This window comes from Pteronotus mesoamericanus, unplaced genomic scaffold (genome assembly GCF_021234165.1).
Source record: "Pteronotus mesoamericanus isolate MK-2021 breed Mesoamerican mustached bat unplaced genomic scaffold, CSHL_Meso_final scaffold_1186, whole genome shotgun sequence".
Classification (NCBI taxonomy): domain Eukaryota; kingdom Metazoa; phylum Chordata; class Mammalia; order Chiroptera; family Mormoopidae; genus Pteronotus; species Pteronotus mesoamericanus.
In genome coordinates, this window is record NW_026555302.1 from 13,255,764 (window position 1) to 13,275,809 (window position 20,046).

The 20,046-nt window shown below is 45.2% G+C and overlaps 1 protein-coding gene across 1 annotated transcript; it reads right to left on the minus strand.

Annotated features, from left to right (window-relative positions):
• Window positions 1–995: 995 nt before the first annotated feature.
• On the minus strand, window positions 996–19,890 carry BLZF1 (basic leucine zipper nuclear factor 1). Its single transcript, XM_054587802.1, has 7 exons — window positions 19,525–19,890; window positions 18,303–18,378; window positions 10,955–11,382; window positions 9,525–9,724; window positions 7,530–7,658; window positions 5,090–5,309; window positions 996–2,296 (listed from the first exon to the last, which is right to left on the minus strand). The coding sequence occupies exons 2-7, from the start codon at window positions 18,331–18,333 to the stop codon at window positions 2,111–2,113; spliced, it is 1,194 nt and encodes a 397-aa protein (XP_054443777.1). The 5' UTR covers window positions 18,334–18,378; window positions 19,525–19,890; the 3' UTR covers window positions 996–2,110.
• Window positions 19,891–20,046: the final 156 nt, after the last annotated feature.

Sequence of the window (20,046 nt, forward strand, 5' to 3'; positions counted from 1 at the left end):
CACCGAGCGTGACGTTCTTAGAGATTCCTCTATGTGCTAGCACACCTCAGATTTTCATTGCTTGTTAAGGCTTTTCCCTTCCAGATACATATCTACTTACTTATTTACAATTTGCTCATCCACCCATCCATCCGTCCATCTGTCCGTCCGTCCAGGGACACCTGTGTTACTCCCGCCTTTTGGCCATTGTGAATGACGCTGCTGTTGACATCGCCGTACAAATACCTGTTTGAGTCCTTGCTTTCAACTCTCTCGGGTACCTACCTCCACGTGGAACTGCTGGGCCAAAAGTGATTTCGTTAACTTTTCTGGGACGCTGCCGTGCCGCCTTCAGGAGCGGCTGTGCCCTTTTACATCCCTGCCAGCGGTGCAGCAGAGTCGAGTTCTTCACGCCCTTGCCTTGTTGTGTTGCTTTCTGAATGTCGTCACCCTGGCAGGCATGAGGAGCTCGATTTGCATCTCCCTAACTATTGGTGATGTTGAGCATCTTTTGATGTGCCGACTGACCGTTAGTATTTATTTTTTGGAGAAATGTTTCTTCATGTCCTTTGCCCATTTTTTAAGTTGGGTTCTTTGTTTTGGTTGTTGAGTTGTAGTTCTTTGTTCACTCTGGACACTGGACCCTTGTTAGGTGTATGATTTGCGAATATTTTTACCCACTCTGTGGGTTGCCTTTTTATTCTGCTGACAGTGTTCTCTGACATACAAAAGCTTTTAGTTTTGCTGAAGTTCTGTTCTCTTTGTTGGTTTGTTTTTGTTGCCTGTGTGTCTGGTGTCACATCTAAGAAATCACTGCCAAATCCAATGTCATGAAGCTTTTCCTCAATGTTTTCGTCTCAGTTTATACTGAGTAAAACTAAAGGAAACGCTGAAGAAGCAGTTGTAAATAGTATAAGCTATTACATTATTTGAACTGAAAACTTGAACTGAAATACATCATTCTGGAGGAAAAAAAGACAATACTGAATAAAGAATATAGAGAAATTTATTGCCACTTGAAATTATAAATATAATTCAGATGAATGAGACCCCCCCCAAAAAAACCATTAGGTTGACATTAAAATATATTGTGCTCTGACCAGATTTGTTTCTTGAAGATTTCTCTATTGATGAGCGCTTATGTAACTAACTAGTATAATTTGGTATAAACATTTTAGGGATAATTTTAAAGGCTTATAAAAGGGTGTTTTGTGATTGTCATCATAAATAATAGATATGACATAATATAAATGAATCGGTGGGTTGCATGTTTGAGTTTGTATAGTATTCTAGAAAGATCCCACTTGTTCCACCGTATTCTGTAAATATCAAATGGGAATTCTGTTTGCATTTGTCAAAATGAGCTCAACAGTCAGAATCTATTTCTTCTATACATGTCAAGTTGCACCCACCTAAACTATGGAATCCCCTGCACAAAACCAACATGAGAATATGTTTGCTGAAGCACTTGTTAATGTAGCTGTAAAATAGTGTTAACTTTCCTAATATATAGCATTTATTTTAAAACCCTTCACCTATAGTTTTCCCTAAGCCTCCTTTGTAGCCCCCCCGAAAATCACTGAAAAGGAAAAGAACACTCTTTCCCTGCAACATCCACAGCCAGTTACTACTTTAGAGTCAGGGTCAGAAAACTGTGACGAGCGAGACAGTAAATGTTCTGGGCTCCGCAGCCCCGTCCCATCCGCTCAGCTCTGCAGCGGCCCCAAAGGCAGCCCGTGCTGGGTGGCTGCCCGGGACCCAGCGCTGGCCTGTGCCAGCCTCGGACTTCAACCACCAAAATGAAACCTGCTCTCATAAACACAGCAAGATAAACAAGGAATCATACTCTAGAAGAAGGTGGAGTTCTTTTCCTTTTAGATTTAGGAAAAGCATCATGTCATGCCTGGGCAGCATTCTCCACCTTAGATGTATCCGCAGTTTCATTCTTTCCTGACCCTGAGACCTGTGTTAAAAAAGGGTAACTCGGAGTCTAGCCCATGAAACATCTTTGGGGGTATATGTTGCTTAAGTATAAAGTGAGAGTACGTGTAGCACTATAGGAACCCAGCTTCTGAGCAAGGGCGACCGCTGGGACGGACGAGGGCCTGCGGCTCGCCACTGGCGCTGAGCGTTAAAGGACGATGAGCTCACCCTGGCAGCGATCGCAGCAGTTGAAGGTTATATTTTCATATCGAGTATAGGGATGAAATCGCCCAATATTTTTCTTTGTAGCAAGTAGGGTGGTTGGTGAAGACTCAGAAAATGGATGATCGGGTCGGCTTTCTGTACAGGTAGCTGGGTCCGAACTGCGGAGAACCTAAGGAAAATGAGGAATAACGTCAGAGGTACGCAGCAGGGACTGTAAACCCCTTGACTTTGTTGAGGTGTAACCACCTGTGAAGTTCCATTTCAGTACTCTGTAACTACCATGAAAAATAACATCTGAGTAACAAATTTGATTGAGAGAACATCCCTTTAATAAAAAAGCTCTAAATTTAACAATGATGTGTAATTACCACATTACCTAGTTTACCTATTTTTTTAAAAATGAAGAAATTACTGTTTTCCTATGGATACTGACGAAAGAGCACGAAAACACAGAAGATCAGGTTATATCAATTCTATATGAAGTGATGTTCACTTTTATCCTAAACCAAAAAGCACCCACTACCTTCCTCCTTCCGTCTTCCATTCAACTGCCTGGAATCGGGGTTCTGCCTTGATTCTGGTACTGAAATCCTCCTTCAGTCTATGATCCCTTACTTACGGAAACCAACGGCGTCTCACTTGTCGTTCCCTAACTTGTATGCAGCGCTGCACGCTAACCATTGTGCTCTCGTGTCCTGGGTTTCAAGGACACCCTGCTCCCTGATTCTCCTGCCCAGGTTTTCTCGATTCTGCTTCCTTGGCTAAGACCCACAACAGGAGGGACTCCTGGGCACAGGTGACCTGAAGCGCTGGCTCCTAGTTCCTGCTCCTCATGCTCACGTTCTCCCAGCTGTTGTCATGCGAGGGGGGTGGGTTACAGCGCAGAGGAGGGAGGAGGCGCCAGTGGGAAGGGAGAGCGAAAAGCCCTGGATCCATAATGCAAGGGAAGCGAGCACTTCAGGAAAGGAGCGGTCAGTTCGACCGAACGCTGCAGGTGGGGACACAACTTCCCAAGGAGGACGGAGGAGGAGGACAGAAAGGATAAAGTGATGAGTTTAGTTTTAGGTGCTGATCCATTTACTAAACGGCTGAGAACCTACTATGTGCAAAGGATTACACCAGACCTTCAGGACACATAAGACCAGTCCTGCCCTTAAAACACCTTATAGCTTGGGTGACAGAGAATCAAATGTGCAACTTTCGATATTAAAGAGCTACAATAAATATATGCAAAATGCCACGGAAGCCTGGAGGAAGGCACATCTAGGTCTGCCAGTGAGATCCGGGGGGGCTGATTCTTTAAGGGGGAGAGGCGCTGAAAGGGCAGGCGAGGCAGAAGGGATAGGCGGCGCAGGCGCGTGAGCAGGTTGGCACAGTGGGATAAAAAGCGGTTAACTGCTGGAACGTGAATTGTGTGTATGGTGTGTGGGGAAGGTACACCTGGGAAATGATCCTTGAAAAGGGAAAATGAAGAGAAGATTATGAAAACCCTTTTACACAATATAAAAAATTCAAACTCAACAAGGGAAACTTGGAGCTGTTTGAACAGGAGTACCAAGACGAATGCACTGACATTTTGGGGGGTGGCTTTTTCGAAGGAACTCTCCGGCAGGTGGAAAGCAAGAGAGGGAGTTGCAGGAGAGGAGGCCGCTGCAACAGTCCAGGCTGAAGATCAATGGTTGAACTTGGGGGAGAAGATAGAGTAAAAGGACCTGATAGGATTTCTAAAATCAACAGGGTTTGGGGGGTGAAGAAAATGATACAAACGATAGCTGTCACTGACTGAGAAGTCATACTATCCTGGAATCTGCTCTAGGCTCTATATGCATCATTTTATGGAATCCTCAGAACATCCCTACATAGTATGTACAGTGCACTACGATAGAGAGTAGTGGAGACGAAGCTTGTTTTTCTTCTTTTTTTTTCTGGGGGGGTGGGGAGTACAAATGCTAAGGCAAGGAGAGAAGGGTCGTTCAACTTTTCGCTGTCCGTGGACACACAGGTGGGGGTAGCCTACGGGAGCGTGTGGGCAGGCAGCTGCCAGACAGACACGTGGACAGCAACCTGGAGCGAGTTTTCTGCCTCTGCTCTTCTCCTTCGGTACGTAAGGAGCAAGACACCTGCGGACGAGTTTGACGGGCACAGGAACAAAGACGACACACAGCTGGACGGACACAGGGCTGGAGTCTTCAGGGCTCCGAGTCGAGGGTAGAGACAAAGGTGCTTCAGAATGGAGTCCAGGGAAGCCGAGGCAAGGGAAGAGCCAAGAGAGCGGCGGATGAGATGAAGGAAAAATGTACGGATGGAGGCAATAAACACGACAATGTGATCCAGGAGCAGGTGACCAGAGTGAAGGCATCAGAGCTGGGGAGACCCCGAGATCCCAGACCTTTGCACAGATGCTAGGCCGAAGGCTTTAACAGTGGAGCAGGTCTAACTAATGACAGGCCTCAGACGGGAACCGAGAGTTGGATAGGAAGAGTTGCGGAAGTGGACTTGGCTGTGGCCAGAACTGTGCGACCACGGGCCTGACAGCTCACCCACATGACCTTGACTCCCCCCAGGACGATGCGTGCCAGGCCTACACTCTATGATTCCGCAGAAGTTGGCAAGTTCGCATCTATATGTGGGAATCAACATCTTAGATCATAAATAATCTATTACCTGCTCATGATTACTAAATTTAAAATTCTACAGTCGTTTTCATATCAAAATGAACTCAGGAAAAGGCTAAAATATAGGCCCTCTTTCTAAACAATTACATTTTTCTCCTGAAGAACAGAACAGTCATATTTGAGAAAATTAAAGCTCAGAGGAAGAAATCACCTTCTCCAAGATCACAAGCCTATTTGCATGAGAATCGTGTTTGGATACGGTATTTTCGCGCTTCCCTCAGAACGTGCTACCCTTCAGGAAGAGGACAGTGTTAAAAGGTCTACAGATCACGTAAGAAAAAGTTCACCTTTTCCGCCATTTTTTCTGCAGGGGTGCTGCAGAATTCAGCTGGTGACGGACTCTTTTTTTGACCGTTCATTCCGACGTTTCCCAGGAGATGAGAGTTCACCGCGCTGGCCAGCTCATGATTAGCCAGGGCTAGCTCGGCGGTGCTGCGCGGCGGCACGCGGGGGCGGTACGTCTGCTCCCTTCCCCACTGCAGCGAGGCCAGGAGCCCCTCCAGCAGCCTGTGGAGAGAGGCGAGTGCACGGGCCGTTAGGCAGCGAGGGGGCAAAGCGGAGCACCCGGGAGCTAGGCGCAAGCGACACACTCCGGAAATCAGACACCGTCTTTCTCCATTGCTTGCTGTCAGAGTTCAATAAATCAGAGGACCTGGTGAAGTCAGATTACAGAAAGCCCTTACCAATTTAGTAGGTTGTCATCTGGAAATCCCTTAACAAACAGCGTTTTGTTCTCCTCTTTTTAGGTAGGCGAAGTACGCTAGAATGCTCACTTAGTTGTGTATCTACTGAGATATTCATATGGTATTTCTCTTCTGGAGAGTTGCACTAATTGACTTTTGAATGTTATACTAACCTACAATTCCCGGGCTAAGTTTACTGGGACATGATGTAAAACCGCTTTACACAGCCGCGCTCCACCTACCAGCGGGGCTGTCTTCTGGCAAATGCGCATCAGACGGCCGCGCCATGGCGCCACCATCACAGCGCGCTCCCACGCCGCCTGGCCGCAGCCTCGGCCGGCCTGGCCTGCACGGTGCGGCCGACCACTCCCAGGCTGCAAACTGGGATGGCGGCTCACTGCCACCAGCATGCGATTACATCAGCAGCGAGAAAATGACGCGATCAAGAGACAGCAGCTGAATGAGGCTGCTGCTGCCATCCCCCAGCACACTGCTTCTATCAGACGTCGAAAAAGTACACTCTGAAACAGCGATAAAAAAGATAGCATAGGAAACACATAAACCAGTAAATGGTCACTTACGGTCACTATCAAGTATATGGTCTCCACATGTTGGACGCGCTCCCTCTGCTTTAACGTGACTGGCGGTGCGTTAGTTCGTTTCCACCAGCGTCACGGCAAACACGCCAGCCTGCCTTATGCTGGCAACCACGCCGCTGGTGATGCGAATTTCCCAGCTCCATTATAATCTCATGGGACCACTGGAGTCCACATTGACCAAAATGTCCTTAGCAGCACATGACTGGACACGGTTGGATTTGATTCATTAAAACTCTGTTAAGGATTTTTGCATCTATGTTCGTGAGTGAGATGGGCCTATAGTTTCCTTGCAATGTCTCTGTCTCATTTTGGTATCAAGACAATGCTGGCCTCACACAATGAGTGGAAATTGTTCCCTACTTCTCTACTTCCCAGAAGAGCTTGTGTAAATTTGGCTTTATTTCTTCCTTCAATGTTTGCTAGTATTCACTGGTGAATCCTTCTAGGCCTGGAGTTTAATTTGCTGGAAGGTTTTTTTTAACTACAAATACAATTGTTTGAATAGGTTATGCTATTCAGGTTACCTGTTCTTGAATACCCTTGGGTAGTTCGTATCTTTTAAGGAGTTTGTCCATTTAAGTTGTTGACGTCATTGGCAGAGTGTTGTTCCTAACGTCCCCCATTATCATTTTTTTTATGTCACTAGAATCTGTAGTGTGGCCCCTTCCTCATTCCTGATACTACTGGTCATGTCTATCTTTTTTCCCCCTGATTACACTGAGGTTTCTTAATTTTATCTTTTCAAAGCAGCAGCATTTAGCTTTGTATTTCATTTATTTCTCCTCTCATCCTTACTGTTTTCTTCTTTTTGCTTAATTTGCTCCTTCTATTTCTTAAGGAGGAAGCTTAGATTACTGAGGAGACCTTTCTTCTCCTCTAAACTAAGCGTTTAAAGTTACCCATTTCCCTCTAAACACTGCTTTAGTTGCCTCCCACAAAAGCTGGTATTTTGATACATTGGGTTTTCATTCTTCCAAGTTCCCCTGTGATTTCCCCTTTGAGCTGCACTGATTTGATTTGCAATGAATCAGTGATACAAGATATAGGGGTACAAGCACTTTCAGGGAAGACCATCAGTTCTGAAGGGTCTGGCGCACATGAACGTGAAGATGAGCTCTCACCCTGTTAAATGGTCCTCGAAAGTATCTCCTTCCAGAGGAAGGACAGGTACATTCCTTGGCTTCTACCAAAAGTTTTACAGAAGTGCTACAGATAGAATCAAAACTGACTTTTAAACCCAGAGATTTCTTCTATTACAGATATAACTAAGAAGCACATCTTCTATTTTTTTCAGTCTTCCTCCCTCATCTATTTTGAATCGCTATTCAAAGTACACGCCAGTAAGTTATTCAATGTAGTGACACTACAGAGCCGTCACAGTAACAGAACAGAACAGAACCCGCAGGAGAAAGCAGAAGTGTTCACAGTGTGAACGAAGGCCGTACTTGTGGGTGGCTCCCATCTCCTGGCGGAACTGCTCCCGCTCACTCAGGAGATCCTGTATCGCGCCCTGGGCATCGCGCTGCTGCCGCTGCAGGGCCGCCCTGGAGTTGGTCAGCTCGTCCGCCATGACCCTGCAAGAGATTAACATCCCACCTACAGACTCTCCGGTGACCGCACGGTGCAGAGAGGTCAATACATGACCTTGGTGACTGTCATTTTCAAAAGCTTAACGAAGAAGAGTTAACATAGGTGGATTCTCAGTTTTTAAATCTTCACTAAAAAGCATTTAAAATGTTTACAAGCTGAGAACTCACTGAAGGGAGTCAATTGAAATATTTACAAAATGACAAAGGAAATGGACCTTTCAGAATGTACTGCAATGTTACTCCAGATTGATCAAATTTTGAAAACAAAAACAAAAACAAACATTAGCCAAATATTTTAAATACAAAACAGTTTAGAGGAAAACAAAAATGCATTATTTTCCTACCATCCAATGACCTCTTTGCCCTTAGGAAAATATTAAAATAACGTAGAAAGGCTTCTGTGAAAGGAAGCTGAGTCTCCCCTGCTGCCAGAGTGCCCATCCTCCTTACATCTGTAACCAATGAAGCTTCTTACACATTTTTCCAGAAAAAAATTTATGTATATTTAACATAAAAAGTATGTGTTAGAAATAAATATATTCTTTTTATTTATAGGAAAGGGGTTATTTAATATAAACTTTCTATACTTTGCTTTTTTCACTTAATAGTTTATCTTGGTGAGTTTTCCATATTAGCACATACAGAGCTATCTCACTCCCTTTAAAAAAAAATAAAAACTTCATGTTTTCTTCCGACTGGATGTACCAAAGTTTATTTAACCAGTTCCTTATTGGAGCTAAAGCAAAATTTTAAGTATGTTTATTCAGCTGAAAATCTTAAAACTAAAATAGAAGTTGCAAATCATAGCCACCACTAAATTCCTTAAAATTAAAAAACTGATAATGAATGATTAATCAACTAATAAACCAATAAAGTATAATTTTTATTGCTCTTAGGATGTTACTGTCAGTTTTGGTCAAGGTGTTAAAAAGAAGTTACATATTACAATATGCCTCTTAAACGGTTGAAAGAGAACTAATTAACTTTCATTCTAAGACAAAAGTTCATTTCTCCGAACAGCACCCTGTGCTAGCACAGTTAGAAAACAAATTAAGGACTTGAAAAGAGTAGTCAAGCCCTAAAGACTATCACAGACATTACAACATGAAGAAGCACTCTCCTGAAAATCTGCCCCTGACAACCAGGGGCTCTCCAAGTGCCTGGGAACCTTTGGGGTTCGGGAGATGTCACCGGTTGATTGGATTCAATCAACAGCTATGAGGCCTTGCATGCGTGAAACACCGGCTAAGCAGGGGACCGCAGCCGGGTAACACCCAGATGCCGCTCTCCGGCAGCCCAGCTCCACGCTGGAAGGCGGGGGACAGACGGGCAGAGAACCTTACGTAATTCCTAGCCGAGCTCCCCGTGGACACGACGCTCAGTGTGTCCCCAGCCCTGTGGAGAGCAGCCCACCCCGCATGCCACACCAACGCCAGCCTTCTCTCTTTGTGCATGGAGAGAGGAATACTGGGAAAATCCGTTACTTGGTTAAATACCACGAGGACAGGGCATGGAGGACGAGTTAATAGTTTCTTACAGAGCGGCAACGACATCTGAGTTCTCCAGAAAAATCATTAGTTTGTTTTCTGTGATGTTAATATTCACCAGATGCCTGAGTTGACTGTTTTGTTCTGGCATTAAACACTGCAGTGGGAGCAGCCAAGAATTCTGGAACAAGTGAGGCCCTTAGGTGCTACTTCTCCATGTAGGGCGGCTGCGTGTGTAACACATGCGTTACTTTCACAGCCAACTCGGAATTTTTCACACTACAGCCAGCCTTCTTGTGTTATGCGTCAAAAAGCTGATAGATCAAACGCTAGACAATGAAATACCATTTAAAAGAGAAGATACCTGCTCGCGAGGAATTTGCTTCGCCACACGTCGCACTGTATCGACATGCGTTCCAACTGCTCGGCGAGCTGCGCTGTGTTTTGACCCAGGGCTTCGTTTTCCAAGATGAGCTGATTTTTCTCGCGGGCTAGACGTTCAAAGTGATACTGAAGATCGTCCCCAACGGAAGCCACCAGCAACTTTTTTAACTCACGATTGACCTGGAAGAGCATGTGACCAATATAACAAGCACTTTCAGGGAAGTTGAGGAGTAATGTCAGTGACGATAATGTCGCAAAATGAATAAGAGAAACTGTTTTGTGTAATTTGGACCTCTTAAAATATAGATCAGAAAGTGATATTACATATTTAAGTTTCATAATATACATACATTAACCATATCTACATCCATTGCTTTATATCTGTACTTATAGTCCACGTGGATACAGACTGAGCATCTTATAATAGGAGCACAAATCATTATCATAAAAAAAAGCTGCTTCCAGTCAAAACTTAAAGAGGAAAAGTTAGAAAACTAAACAATAAGTTTTGTTAAATATGACAGAGAATGTTTCATGTTTTTTTAACCTTACTCAACATTTAAAAAATAATTTATTTGTGCCCTAGGATTTTTACTTTTAAGGATTTAAGCAAAGGAAGCAGTTCAGGATTCTCTACTAGCACACTCTTTATGTTGTTATTGAAAACACAAAAGTTAAAACATAAATGTCCAATAATAGGTACTGGTTTATGGTGCAGCCATTGAAGAACACTGTTGCTATTTTTAATAGACTATTTGGTGACATAAGAACACATTAATAACTTAGTTGGTACTATGTGCATTGTTTTCCTTTATTTTCCAAATTGCTTACACATTCTAATTTTATAATTAGAAATTATTTGTTGACAAGCTATTAATATATTTGGGTAAGAACCACTAACCACAGCATCACGAAGATTGACGTCTAGGAGACACACTGTATCTTACAGGGAAAAAGAGTGGAGGCTAAGGCCACGTTCACTGGGATGTGGATGTAAATGTCAAAGAAACAGACCAGACGTCACAGGCTCTTTATTCCCAGCGTTATGTAGGCGGGGCAAACACGCTGGGAGTCCATGGATCCGCACCACGGTTTGCTAGTGGAGTCGGCCTCAAAGGCTGCCTGGGACAGACTCTGGTCTGGGAGTTTCTAGCTGTGACCTCCTTTACAATTTACAGACGGGCTTGTCCAAAGCGCCCCCGCACCTCCACCTTCACCGCGGGGCAGGGCGTAAGTTCCGACACAACCCAGTGGTCCTGGTGGCCTGAGAGAGGGCATGAAATTTAAGAGGAAGCCACAGCGTGAGGTGACAGGCCACAGTGAGTGCCATTTCCCTCCCCAGAGGCGGGGGGGCGGGGGGTAGGCGGCCTGCACAGAGCTCCCTGATGCCGGCCCGGCCGGCGGCCTTACCTCCGTCTGCACCCGGAGCTGGTTGGCCAGGCCTTCCTTATCCTGCAGTAGCCTCCTCTCCGCGCGCCTGAGCCGCTCCACCTCCGGCGGCTCCTTCCCGGGCGCCGCGCCCCCCTCGGGCCGGCCCAGGGGCTCCCCTTTGCGCGGCCCCGGAGGCCGGCCGTGGGCGCTCCTGCGCGGCGCGGTGTGGGAGATGGCCGCTCTGGGAACCAGGATTCTCACGGCCTCCACCTCCACCGCCTTCTCGGGGCGAACCTTGCCCAGCTGAAGGACTCCTGGGCTCTCCGCTGGAGCCGCTTTCTTCCGGGGGCTCCGGAGGCCGGTGGGCGTTAGTGGTGGCGCCCCCGCAGGGACCTCCACAGATTTAGGTGGCTCCTCCGTTTCCATCCCATCTCCTGCTCCTCGGACTGGGGGCGAAGCCAGGGCGACTGCAAAAGGGAAGCCAACGCGGACACCGGTTACCGGAAAGAAGTGCCTCCCCCACCTTCAGAATTACGGGCGTCCAAAAGAATGAAAAAGTTCAGAGAAAAAGTAACTTTCACAGCAATCACGTGCCCAAAGAAGATGAACAATGTCCTACAGGTTCACGTTTCCCGCACGTAAATGGTTTCTCTCGTGGTAGAAAATGCAGGCGATTTGGAATCAGGGTATTTGGTTCTGGCTTCTACCTCCTAGTATGACGCTAGGTAAATAATTTAACCCTCTACAAATCTCAGCTTCCTAGCCTCCAAAATGGACATGCTAACCACCACCAGGGGTTGTGGCACGAAGAACACGGTCAGATCAAGAGCTGGCATTCGGCGGACACTCAGTGTAGAGAACTATGAAAAAATAAACATCGGCTGCACATATGCATATGCGAAACCATCTACTTCAAATCAGATTTATGTTTTCCAAACTCTTGGCAGGGAGGCTTTGCACGAACTACCCAGCTGGGTTATTCAGCGCTCCCTCCCAGGCTCAAGCAGGCCTTGGCTCCTGCTGCACCTCATTCTCCTCAACAGCTTCTTTTGCCACTCACCGAGGTCCTTGGCTGCCCCCAGGAAGCCAGCTTCAGCCCCACTCTCTGTATTCGATCGTCCCATTTGTCCCAGCCCACTCTCTGGAGAGTGCCTTCCGCACCTACTGTCCCAGGCATTCAGCTTGAAACTTAGTCATGACCCGGAGTTACCGTTTTTGAGGGTTTGTACATGCGAATAAGCTCATTGTCCCGACAGGCCTGCTGAGCCCATTAGGGCGGACATGATCCCCGCACAAGTGGACAGAACACCTCCATCTGTGTGTCAGAGAAATGTCAGCCACTTCGGGATCAGCCGGATCTGGTTTTGAATTCCATTTCTACCCCTACCACCTGGGCCAAATCCTACAATGGACTTCATGAAATCAATCTAATAATACCTATATCTAGGTAGTATTATATTTGAATATTAAATGAGAACATATTAACTAAGATAACCAACACTTAGAAAAGACTTACTTTGTGCCAAATACTATTCTAAATACTTTGCATATAACTAATTTAATCCTTACAATAACCCTATGAGGTAGGTATGATTAGCTGTATTTTATTAAAAAAATTTTTTTTCAATGATTTTATCGCTTTTATTTAGTCTAGCTAGAATTTTGTGGGTTTTTTAAAAAAAAGATTTTATTTATTTTTAGAGAGAGGGGAAGGGAGGGAAAGAGGGAGAGAAACATCAATGTGTAGTTGCCTCTCATGCCCATAACTGGGGACTGGGCCAACAACCCAGGCCTGTGCCCTGACTGGGAATAGAACCGGCGACCCTTCGGTTCGCAGCCCAGCACTCAGTCCACTGAGCCACACCAGCCAGGGCTGATTAGCCCTATTTTGTATATACGAGGAAAATGAGGCATAAAGAAGCCCAGGAACTCACACATGGTCACACCACACAGCCGGTAAGTCTAGGAGGCTCTGTCCACAAAGACTGGGGCCTCATTCACTGCACAAACTGCTTCTACAAATGCCCCGAAGTTCAAGTTCAGGTATAAAGTGTCTGGCACACAAGTAAATGGCTCGCATCCAATAAATGGTAGCTCTCCTCCCTTTCCCTCTCTAAGGCTTAGTACATTGCTACATGTTTACCAAACTCATTTCCTCAACTGAAATACATTATCTTCCCTCACATGAGCCAAACCTGGCTATCTATCTCTAGTTTTAGACAATCTGTGGAAGGCAGCTGCGCTCCCGGTCCTCTGCCATTGCTCCAGTCAAATAACAAAAATATTTGTTTCTCCGCCACCCCCACCTTGTCTTACCTCCAACTGAGTAGTACAAAAAAAGTTTCTCCAAGAAGGGGTTAACTTCCCTGGTTGACTCAAGGCAACCAGCGGTGTAGAGCTGAGAGAGAACGGAGGATCTGTGGAGCAGAAGTGGTGCAGAGGAAGCTGGGGCAGGCAGGCGAGAGGACAGAGAGCCTGCCGGGCCTGAGCCGGTGCCTGCAGTGCCGCCCTGGAGCTACCGGCAGGAGCCCCTGCCGTTCGGCAAGCCCAGCATACCTCCGAGGAATGGAAGCCAGGGCCCATGGGCAGCAGCAGTAACGAACTTCTGTTCAATTCACGATGTGCCAAGGACTCTTCTAAGTCCTTCGGAGGCATTACATCAACTAGTTTTTATGCCTGTCTCATGAGGTAAGCACCATATGCCTATTCTGTACACAGAAACAGCGGCTTCGAAAGATTCAGCAGCTTGTCCAAATCACCTGGGCCAGACTGGGACTCGAATCCAAAGCCGGCCTCAGAGGAAGCTGCTGATCAGCCCAGGAGGCCTCCACGGACCAGAACGGCTGCCTTCGCAGCCTGAACTCCATCTCTGCCGACAACGGGGGCCTGCAGGACTTGCGGAAGTCTGAGTGAGCTTTAAACCGCGTGCAGACCCGGCCAGCATGGAACCCTTCCTTGGCCGCTGTCCCTGCTCCGGGCACCCCCTCCCACCCTCCCCCTGCGGTGCCCGCTCACCCTGCACATCTCAGCCCAGCCCTTCCTCCTGAGCTCTGTCTGTCACAGGTTCAGCCACCTCTCAGACAGCGTGGCACTTAAGCAGCAATGTAGACTGATAAATTAACTACAGATTTTTTTTAAAAGACAAACTAGGGCTCTACCACTCAGGCCCACGGGAGCTGAAGAAATAAGAAACACTCTGTCACGGCTGAATGGGATGTCTAGGCGAGCCCTGGCATTTTGAGTTGGAATTTTAGTAATGGAGATTCAAGAACAAATCACAAAATGGCTAACACTAAATTTAAAAGGCAAAGAAACACAAATGGGGTGTTTACCAGAAATCTCATTTCAAACAAAATATGTTAAAGCTCCAATCAAGAAATTCAATCAACTCAGTTCAACCGCAGTTTACAGTTAGCTGCACGCACACCGTTCCACTTTCTCACGCACCCAGGAGCGCCTAGGTTGTGCTGTGTGTCACCTGGCGGCCCCCTCGCTGTGACAACTGGGGTTCTAGCTCACAGGCATGTGCAAACAGGTACGTGGGGGTCAGGGCTCTATGCTTCCTCACCTGACAGCTAAACTTCCACAGTTCTATTGTCCCTAAGGCCCATGCGGGCACCGTTATTACACGTGCGTTTGGCACAATTCAGGACACACTTGCGAGCCAGCCCTTTCCCTCAGGCCAGAGGGCCGCCAGGTGTGGCCCCAGCTCTGGAACTGTGAGGGGTGCTTACATAATGCGTAACATCAACCCGTTCTTCTCTGCTCTTTGACGGGAACCAGCAAAATGATTCTTCAGTTATTCACCAACATCACTCCTATCTGTGATCGTTTCTCAAAGATTAAAACCTATGTAAGGTGTCTGGCTCATTCTTAGCACCTTCCCCAAAGGTGGTGAAATGCAGGGAAAGAACAAATAATATTATGCAATAGGGGTTGGCAGACTTTTTCTGTAGGTTACATGGACTGTGAGACAAAATTGAGCATATTATGTAGGTATTTATATAAGAAGAAATAAAACCCCAAAATTTTAAAGATGAAATTCAAACTAATAATTGAGTAAAGTGAGTTTTGTTTTTGTAATATAGGTCTAATAATGAGAGGAATGAAATTCCTTTTTCTTTTTCTTTTCTTTTTTTTTTTTTTTGAGCTAACACTTGGCTTAAGTAGGTTTCAAAGTTAGTGCTCCCTGCTACCAAACTGATTGCAAATGTTCTCAGGAGGCCTGAGGGCCCCGATCTGCCAGCCCCTGCTCTAGAATACTGAGGCAAAAAGAATATGATTTTGTAGTTTGTAATTAAATACTTCTTTTTTCACAAAAGTGTCAATCTACAAAGACAGATACCCTAAGTCAGCATGATGGTGTAGTAGAAAGAACACTGGACTCTGAGTCAGGATAACTCAGGTCCCTACTGCCACACACAGTGTGACCTTGAGCAAATCCTTCACCCTTGACCACCTTTCCCCTCTGTCTGTTCAGAGTGATGCAAACACAAGGTGTCTTCAAATCACTTGTGCAGACACAGAAAAGGTGAATGAATGCTTCCTGAAGTTCACTGATGTGAATACACTCTCCAGAAGATTTCATTTTAACATCCAATAACTAACTCATTTAAAAACTGCTTAATTCTTCCTCTGCACTAAATCATTAGTTCATAACTCAGTTATGGTCAGGCATATGCAGAACATAGGAAGATGCAGCTATAAAACAGTTAAACAAATTAGGGATCATCACTTGGTAATTTTAAAGCACTGTTCTTTTCAAAGTCACCAATACCACCTAATAAAGTTTAGTTGGTTACTATTAAATTAGAAAAATATGTTACAAGTGTTAGGTTTGAGAGTTAGGCCCGCATTTATTGGTGCAGGATCCAAACATTCCCCTGTCACAGGCTCCCAGAACGGAGCCCCATCAGATGCCCGTGGGCGACGCTGCGTGCTGCATCTCCGCGGAGCTTCACAAGGCGCGCCGTACATCAAAGGCTCTGAGGGGTCCTTCATAACCTTTCCTTTAATCCAGCATTTCCCAAATTTATCTGCCCAGGGAATACTTCTTCACCTAATATCTATTATTCCATAGAACTAGTGTTCAAGTTAGACCATCTTGTGGAATTACAAGTATTTAAATGCCTCAGACTTTCCTATTTGGTTGACTTCCACTAAACTGTCTGGCTTTAATACTTTTAGTTTAAATTTTAATCTTGCTCCCATGAGAAGTTTTGGATTCCAATTCTAATCTTCAAATTGCTCCTGTGGATCACATGCTTCCCTTTCCACAGACAGCCCCGGCAGCAAGGACGCGTCCCTCGCACGACAGCGTTGCTCCAGCCTCCCCCGAGAGCTGTCACCACGAACCAACCTTGCTTCCCTTCTGAGGCATTAGAGGAAGTGCAGACAGCTGACAAATGTCAACCAGAACGGGTGCACTTTTTCTCAGGCTATGCAATACACGTACCTTTTGTTCATTAACACCAGTCAACATGTATTGAGTAGGAATAGGACAAATACTGAATTATCTAGCTTCCTGTAAAATTATAATCAAATGAGACAATGTATGTGAAAGGGCTTTAAAAATCTAATTCTTATTACAAACAAGTAATAACAATGAAAATAATTTCACAGAGGTCTTACAATAATTAACTTTTAGTCACTAATGATAACATTGTATTTAGTTTCTGTTTTTTACCAAGTACCATGCTAATTACTCTCACATTAGTTACCATTTAATTGATCTTATTTCCCATTAATCCCGGGTTTATTACTTTCATTGTAGTCTCTGACTTGCTTATCCTAATAATAAAAATGTCTTCTTGTGACTCTGAAATACTGTTGCATGCAACTGAATTAAATTCAACTAAATATTTATTGGAATGATCTTCTCTTCCTTGCTTCCTCGACATATTCAGACTCCCTTTAAAGAGTGTGCTGTCAGAGGTCAGCTTGCTACAAAGCTGGCTTCCAGAAAAGTTTCCCATTTGACACTGAGTGCCTGTACCTCCAGAACCCACTCCACCCGAGATAACCCGAGTCAGAAGGAGTTCACCTTGGACATGCTAAGACTGTTACTGACATGTAAGTGAAAATGTAGGCAGCGTGCTCGAAGGGTCTGCATCACAAGGGAAGAGATCAGAGCAAAAATGTATTTGGAAGTCATTCTTACAGGTAATTACAGAATAGAATAGAAGAGAAAGCCCCTGAGAAAACAACATTTAAAAGACAAACCAGCAGAGGAGGACAAAACAGAAACAGAGAAAACAGTGCTAGAGCAGCGATGTCCCACAGAACGTGCTGCCATGATGGAAATATCCTGTATCTGCTCTTTCTGATACAATAGCCACCAGCCACATGTGACTACTGAGAACCTGTAATGTGGCTGTGTGACTGAGAAACGAAATTTTTAACTTTTGAAAATATTAATTTAAACTCAAATAGCCACAGTTGTTAAGAGCATTGGACAGTGAAGGGCTCCAGGGAAGGCTGGAAATAAGCGATGCCACGGAAGCCAAGGGCCGAACGTACTTTGTGTGGGCCTGACGAACCGGGCGCAAAGTCACGGAGAGAACAGGCAAGGCAGGAATGAAACGTCACCACTGCAGCTAGCAAGTGTTATGACTGGAATCCTGTCTCCCCAAATATTCACAGGTGCAAGTCCTGACTCTCCATACCTTGGAATGTGACCTTATTTGGAAACAGGGTCATTGAGGATGTAATTAAGATGAGATCATACAGGAGTAGGGTGGACCCTTAATCCAATGTGACTGATGTTCTTATAAAATGGAAAAATTTGGACAGAGAAACACACGCAGGGAGAATGCCATAGGAACGTAAAGTAAGAGATCTGGGTGACCAGGCCAAGCAATACCAAAAATAGCCAGCAAACCGCAGCAACCAGGGGAGAGGCTTGGAACAGATCCTTCCCTAGTGGCCTTAAAGGGAGCATGGCCCTGCCAACACCTTGGTCTTGAACTTCTAGCCACCGGAGCTGTGAGACAATAAGTTTCTGTAGTTTATCCCACCAGTTTGTGGTACTTTGCTATAATCCCCAGCAAACCAATGCAACAAGAAAGAGATCTTTTCTACCTAGTCACTGTTTGCCCATCTTCTTGTTTAATCTCGTAGTGGATAGAGGACATGGCTGTAAAACTTTGCTTTGCACTAAATGTTTAACAGTTGTTGTCACCTAATAAATACCATTGAATGGTGTTAATATTCAACAGTCTATCTGAAATGTAAACACTGAATTACAAAACAAACATGAAGAGATCCGAAACACAGCTGAGTCCCGAGGGCTCTGTGAGATTTACTTACCTGGCTCAAATGTTCCTCTGTCCCATCGTCATAAATGTCATGTTTTAAAAACAATTATTGCCAAAAGAGAAAGACTTACCTTTAGTTTCTAAACTCTCAAGAGTAGTCATCTTTTTAACCAATGAAAATGCACCCGGAAACTTCTACCGAAAAACCTAAAAACGTATAAAATGAAAGAATTAAAACAATACTGTATGAACACATTCACTAAGTCCCTGCAATTTAAATACAATAGTCACCTTGCTCCAGTATTTAGTAACATGCATTTAGAAAGACAATGTTACATATCCTTTAATGGGCAATATTGTTAAACCTACCAAATGTCTCAACAAAATTAGGGGTGGTATTTCTGTTTCCCTGTCCTCAACAGTATACACTAAATTATTGGATGTGTGTCTTGAATTTTAGTTCAGAAATAGCACTTAAGCTACTGTGTGGCTTCTGCAGTATTAATATAACAACAGGAATTTTAAAGTAGTTAGAACAATTATTTCCTCAGGAGACATTATTGACACTAAGTTGTTCGCTCTGTATATGATAGAGGAGCTTCTGTTTAGAGGTCTAACAAAAAATACAAACATTCATGATAACTCAGTTTGCACTTTCCTGGCAATAAAATTAAAATGGCATAGCACATGCTTCCAGAAAGGTATGCGTGGCCTTACAGTACAGACTAAGATTCACTGGAAAATATGAGAAGAAAGGTGATACTAATGCCGTATTAATAAGTGATGAACTGTATACTAGATGACAGCTGGTTTCACCACAGAAATGATCTCCCTGAGTACTCGCCGTAACTCAGCTTCTCAGCAGTCACAAATCCTCCTTTTTTAAAATTAAAAAAATTATTTTTATTTTTATATTGTTGGTCTATTACAGTTGTCCCAATTTTCCCTCGCTGCTCTCGCCTGCCCCGCCCCCCCACAGTCAATCCCAATACAGTTGTTCATGTCCCTAGGCCATTTATATTGCTCTTAAAGCGGGTCTCCAAGGTCTCTTCGATTGAGCGGTGAGTCCTGAAACCGCGCTGGGGAGATGCAGAGCAAAATGGACAAATACCGCAGGTGTCTCCCGGCAAATAAGGGGTGAAAGGGGCGGGATGGGTGTGGAGTGAATGGGTAACAGGCAGCAGGTGAGGAAGCGACACGCCTGTCAGCTTCTGTCGTCCCGAGTTGTCGTGTCCGAAGCCCCAACCCTGTCGGAACATGCCTTCGATCCAAAGGCTTGAACACCGAACTCCTGCCTAGACCTCCGTCACCATCAGCATGCCCTTGGTTCCACCAGCCCGTTCTTGGACGTACCTCTAAGAGTCTCACTCTTCCTGGTCCAGGGGGCGGCCCAGTGCCGGTTGTCCGGCCCAAAATCACCGGGCTAACTTCTCCGCACAGTCCCCTTCCATCCCGAGCCGACCCGCCCAGGTCTTCGTGACATCAACTTCTCGCTCCCCACTAGTCACTTCCGATTGATTACTCAGGGTTTCGTTTCCGGAAGACGTTTCCAAACGAAATAGGTAAACGCATTCTTAGTGCGTTTAAATTCAAGTAACACAGACCATACGGTGTAAGGCTTCAGTGACTGAAAACTGGACAGATGCCTATTTAAAAATAAATTATAGAATATTCGGACCCAAGCCGGAGAGTGGCTGGAACTTCCGGGTCACCTATTAACCAAACGGAAGTGATGACGCTGGAAAGAGGTAGACAGTGTTCCGTACCACCAAGCCACGGCGTCAAAGGGCGTGCCTGTCGACCTAGTGGGCGGAGCTTTGATTACTTCCAGCCAATAGGGAAAAGGGAACGGGGCAGTGACTTCCGCGCAGCGTC

Bases quoted from the DNA above. Each gene is read 5' to 3' on its own strand.
- BLZF1 (XM_054587802.1), bottom strand. From the start codon at position 18,333: ATGACTACTCTTGAGAGTTTAGAAACTAAAG. The intron at 11,383-18,302 runs GTAAGTCTTTCT...TCCCTTTTGCAG, and splicing joins TGAGAGTTTAGAAACTAAAG to TCGCCCTGGCTTCGCCCCCA. The intron at 2,297-5,089 runs GTGAACTTTTTC...CATTTTCCTTAG, and splicing joins CAGAAAAAATGGCGGAAAAG to GTTCTCCGCAGTTCGGACCC.